Source organism: Microtus ochrogaster, unplaced genomic scaffold, assembly GCF_000317375.1.
Source record: "Microtus ochrogaster isolate Prairie Vole_2 unplaced genomic scaffold, MicOch1.0 UNK30, whole genome shotgun sequence".
Classification (NCBI taxonomy): domain Eukaryota; kingdom Metazoa; phylum Chordata; class Mammalia; order Rodentia; family Cricetidae; genus Microtus; species Microtus ochrogaster.
In genome coordinates this window covers 240,078-245,718 of record NW_004949128.1, presented here as the reverse complement: position 1 = coordinate 245,718, position 5,641 = coordinate 240,078, and the positions used below count along the sequence as shown (strand labels likewise).

General features: G+C 46.6%; 1 protein-coding gene across 1 annotated transcript in view; it reads right to left on the bottom strand.

Moving 5' to 3' along the window:
* Positions 1-946: 946 nt before the first annotated feature.
* The window catches only part of Lsm11 (LSM11, U7 small nuclear RNA associated), a 15,919-nt gene continuing 11,224 nt past the window's right edge, over positions 947-5,641 (bottom strand). Inside the window, exons 3-4 of the mRNA XM_005368162.3 lie at positions 4,582-4,665; positions 947-4,204 (exon numbers count right to left, since the gene is read on the bottom strand). Of these exons, the coding sequence (XP_005368219.1) occupies positions 3,791-4,204; positions 4,582-4,665 (498 nt within the window). The 3' untranslated portion in view covers positions 947-3,790. The remainder of the gene's footprint in view (positions 4,205-4,581; positions 4,666-5,641) is intronic.

Here is a 5,641-nt window from a genome sequence, read left to right as displayed (position 1 = left end):
ACATTAACATTGCCCATTTAATGCAGGCTACTTTCCAAACAGTGTTTCCACCCTTCCCCAGCTTTTGTAACCTAGATGCTCAACATGTCTGAACCTGACCAGCATGTGGTCATCCCAAGCGGTGGTGTGAGCACCACCAGGAGCTTCTGCAAGCTGAGCACAAACAAAGCCAACAGACATGAGCAGACCACTCTGTCAAACCAGTCACCGCAAAATGGGCAGAAATCCTGGCGTCTGTGAACGGCTGACTGCGCCTTGAGGAGCCTGGCCTCCTTTGTCTATTTAAGCTGCAGACCTTAGTCCTTGAACATCACCCAGGGCCCCGACCTGTGATGCTGTCTCCCTTACACTTGAGCAGGAACCTTTAACAACCTTGTTCAGGAGGTGATGCTTGCCTACTTGTAATTTCTATTCAAAATTCCACAAAAACTGTGGCTAAACTTGTAACACTTTTAGCTGAGTCAGGGGTGGTGGGACACCCATTTGGTCCCAGCACTCGGCAGGCAGATGCAGGCAGATCTGTGAGTTTGAGGTCAGCCTGGTTTACATAGTGAGTTTCAGACCAGCCAGGGAGACACAGTGAGACTCTATCTCAAAAAACAAAGCAAAGTGAAAACAAACAAATGAAAACCCAAATAAAATGGACGGATCTAGAGAAAACACCATATTGAATGTGGTAACCCAGACCCAGAAAGACAAATATCATATGTGCTCACTCATAAGTGGCTTTTAGACATAAAACAAAGAAAAGCAGCCTACAATTCATAATCCCAGAGAACCTAGACAACAAAAAAGGACCCTAAGAGAGGCATACATGGATCTAATGTGCATGGGAAGTAAGAAAAGACAAGATCTCCTGAGTAAATTGGGAGCGTGGGCATCATGGGAGAGGGTAGGAGGGGAGGGGAGAGGAAGGTAGGGGAAAAGAAAAATATATATAGCTCAATTAAAACAATAAAAAAAAATTAAAAAAGAAAACCAAAAAAACAAAAACAAGCCAATTACTGACCATACTAATTGCTGGCAACACCACCACCCAACAAAGCCAAATACTCCGGAAAAGACCTCAACAAGAATACAGGAATATTCTGTGAATTATCTGGGTGTCTAAAACTTAGTTTGAACAATCAAAACTGTTTATTCAAAAGAAAACCCTAATCTCCACAGAACACCAGTGAGGAGGCTCTACTCCATTCTCGGTTCATGGGTTCCTCAGAAGGAAGGGGTCTTCTAGAGTCTGCTAGTACTCGACCTTACCAACTCCTTTCCTCAGGGTCTTCCTTTCTCAGCTGTTTCCATAGCAACTTTTATTGACTGATTGACTCATTCACCCATTCATTCATGCCAGGGACTGAACTCAGGGTCTCTGAACACCAAGCATTAGGCTTATCACTAAACAACCAGCCCAGTCCAGTCACTACAGTGACTCACTATAATCTATGATATCATTTTTGAACAGCAATACATTAGAACCTATTTTTCTTTATTTTTGAAAAATTTTCCAATAATAAAGAAAAGGCAATAATTAAATTGACTTATCGAAAAATAGATACCATGCTTTGTACAAAATTGCACATTTCCTAGCGAGCATTCATTTCAGATCACTGTCCAAATTAAACAGTGGAGGCAATCTAAAGGGAGAGCGCACAATTTCCACAGCTACCTCTGTCATGATGAGCAGGAAATTATCAATCAATCTTTATAGAAATACGGGACAGTTATACAGCAACATGAAACTAGCATGTGTGTAAAATAAGTCAGGAGGGTCACTAGGATGAACAGAAATCCCTTCTGTTCTTTTTGATTGCACATTTCCACATAGGCAGGAAAAAAGAGCATCCATTACAGCTCCTAGCTACGGACAGCCACACAGGCAACACGGATGGGGATGGAGGCGATACAGCCTGAGGAGTGACTGGAGTACAGAGACCGGGCACAGGAGGCAGAAGGGAATTTAGACCAGAAGACAAGAATCATGAGCCTGGGTTGTACCCAATGCCTCCACAGCCCTCAGTGCATCTGCCCTGCCTTCAAACTTAGATACGATGAGAAATAAAAGCAGGTGAACAGAAAACAGACAGAAAGCCCACAAATCCCCTCTGGAAACAACGCACACAACAGATAACGCTTGAAAAGCAGGGGCTGAGATGTTGGGGAGCAGCAAAAAGAAAGTCACTCTTTCCTTAATGAAGATGTTACTCTGAGAACAGTTCCTCTCTGGAGGGAAGAACAGACTGTGAAACACAGTTGCTCAGTTCTCACGGCCCTCTGCGGATGGCTACAGGACCGCAGCCGACAGCTGGGAAGACACCTTTCTTAAATAGCACCCACCTTGCTCATAGGACAAGAGAATGTTTACTGAGCTATGCAAGAGAGTGAGGAAAATTACTCATGGCACTTAGATATGCTTAAAAGCTGTAAAACACCTTCCTAGAATTCTGCCACAATGCCCTGGTGAGGTAGGTGTCTGATGGGGAAACTGAGGCTCATCTGCTCACTTTTCATTGTCTGATGAGGCAGTGGTCCAGCTAACATAACTTTATTTAGCCTGCGTCTGAGGAGGCTTATCCTTGCTATCTACAAACCCAGCAGGGGAAACGTTCTATTCATACATACATTTTGACTAGTTATTTTTTATTCTTACTTGGAACATAAGTTATCTAACATAAAGCAAGTATAAACAAAATTCTGAAAATCAACATTGCCTAACAGTCTGTGTCAAGATGTAGCCCATTCTGTATTGTGACTGAAAAGCATACAGTGATAGAATTCAAGTAGGAGCATCCCTGGGTCCTTTGGTATTCCTGTCACTCAAGCTTAAATGGGAGCCAAGTGCCCTTAGGACACACCCATTCATTTCTAAGAACCTCACAGGCATGACACAGGGAAGAGGAGTGTATGACCCCTCTTTCACAGTAACCACCCAGTCCCGCCTAGAAAGGGGACTCTCAGCCACGTGATATATGGGTATTACTGAGTTCATGCAGAACTCTCTGTGGTCAGACACGAAGGTCACATCAGGACAGTTGACACACGACACACGGGGTGATACCACAGAGCACATGCACACTAGCACCATGCCACAGGAGTCGGAGAGGACAAGGAGCCACAAGCACGGCACAGTCCCATCTGGTACACCATGTGCAGAGACCACCTCTGGTGAGGGGAAGATCAACAAGCTTCTGCTTTCCTTCCCATGAGAAGAGGGGATCAAAGCAGAGCTGTCTCCACGGACTACTTAGAGTAGAGCTGAGCTTTACTCCTGCATACACTGGTAACTTTCCTATATTATTATTATTAATATTCAAGGATGAGAAATGTCACTTCTTGGTCAAGACAGAATGATGCAGAGCAAAGTCAGTTCCAAGATATGGGTGCAGGGCTCTCGGGCGATTTACACTGTTGTTCTCAGGTCAGACTCAGGGTGCTCAGAGCACTAGCTTTTAGAAATGAAATCATTCTTTCTCAGGTGTTTCTTACAGTTTCCACGGAGAGGATTCCACTCGTGCTATGACCCTGAGGCAAAGGGAACAGCTTACGCTTGAGACTCTGGAGTAGACCAGGACAGCCCGGCAAGAGATACACTGTGGATGGCTTCTGCCTGCTTAGGACTGATGACCAGTCCTCCCCTCGACTCGGCTTCCAGAGGGTGAGCCAGCTCTGTCCTCTGAACGGGCAGGACCAGTGGGAACCCCTGCGACTCACACTTTGATTGGGGTACTAGGGTATGGCAAAGGAACAGGTCATGCACTTTATTTCTAAACCCAAGGGTCAAGTGGGGCTGAGCTGGTCACTGTGCAAGATGAACCAGCAGGACATTCTCGCCTCGAATGAAAATCTGATTTATGTGTCGCGTGAATACCTGCTGGTAATCCACCTTGGGCTTTTTCTTTTTCTTTCGGGATGTGCCCCGTGAAAGGGTGGTGGCCCTGGAGAAGGTGCCTCCCGCACTGGACCCCTCTGTCCGTGTAGTCCTCCCTGACAGCTCAGACCTGGACCCCTCCCTCGCAGACGCCTGCAGGGAGGAGGGGACGGAGCGCGAGCGCCTGTGGGAGGAGCCCCGGTCAGTGTCTCCTCGTCCCCACACTGAAGCCACCTTCCAAGTGGATGTCTGGGAGTATCTAGACAGGGTGGAGTCTTCAACTGCAGTCTTGGAATCTGCTTCCTTTTTGGAGGAATCCTGAAGTTTCAGCCGATCAAACAGCTATAAGGAAAGCAGTGACAACTATTAGCTGTGGAATACCTCCATTTGACTCTGCCAACACACCAAGTTCAGAGTCTTTAGCTACAGCTTGTGAACGCCTTGCGTTGACTTTTTTAAAAAAAGGTAATGGTCACTTTTCAATTTCCAGACAAAACTCAGATAACTATGACAAGAGAAAAGGCACCCCTTGTATCTGCGGTACAAAGTTGGAAGGCGACTTGTGGCTCACATATGCAGGGAAAAAGCAGGTGCTTTAGGATCTGCTGGAAGTGGGCAGTGAGTCTGCTGTGGACACCTGGTTCCCAGGCAATGGCTTGTGACCACAGCATCTAAGCTAGAAGGCAGGGGGCACAAGGAGGTCAGGGAGAGCTGCCTACCCTTGTGAGAGTCAGCGAAGAGTCCCGTTCGTACGCTTTGCCTAACACAGGCTTACGGTAGGTCTCATCCACATCAGTGAGGGCCTGGAGGAGCCCAAAAGAAGAAAGGGGAGAGAGTGTTACTGATAGCAGCACTGATAAAGGTAGAGAGCATCTAGGTACAGAACTACACAGGTGACTCAGCCTGGTCACAAGACAGTCAAGTCCGATGCAGCTGCCTAGGATGTCCAAGCTTCCTCCAGCATATTAGGCGAACTTCTTTGACAATGGCAAGGCCTTTACAACCCCATGGTAGGTATTCAGAAATATTCAGAGAGCTTATTAAAATACAAACATAAGGCTGTTCTTAAAGTAAAAGTGAAGTTTTTTTGTTTGGCTGGTTCTGTTTTACCCCTTCTATCCTAACTCCCCCCCGCCCCTTTTTGAGAAAGGATCTCATTATATAGACCTGGCTGGCCTGGAACTCTCTCTGTAAGCCAGGTTGGCCTTGAAATCACAGAGCTATGGCTGCCTCTGCCCTGATGAACTGGGACTAAAAGTGTACACTAGCACACGGCTAGAAAGTTTTTTAATTTGTGTGTCTGTGGGGAGGTGGACACTGAGCTCTGAGGAAAGGGTTTCTCCAAAGCAAACGCTGCAGCTCTTAGGGGAGCCGAGGAATACCACAGTCACACTGCACAACAAACCTCACACAGGGATTTACTGGGAAAGACACAGAGGGTGGCTGCCTCTGCTCAGGAGAGAAGCAGCAGAGAACTCAGTGGGAGGAAGGCTAATATAAGGTTTCTTGGGGGCAGAGTTTTCCAGGGTGGAGATTTTCAGGGTAGAGGTTGGTGGGATTTCAAGCTCAGTAACTGGTGGATTTTTAAACTCAGGGATTGGTGGGATCCAGAGTCCAGGGACTGGTGAGTTTTGAAGCCCTGGAACTCTGATCTCAGATTTGTAACCCTACGTACTCAGATCATCACACACTTCCTTAGACTCTCATTGCAACTGGGCTGGATATTCAGCACAGCCTCTCCTGTGTGCTCTAGGAACCCCAGTCCTGCCATACAGTGCC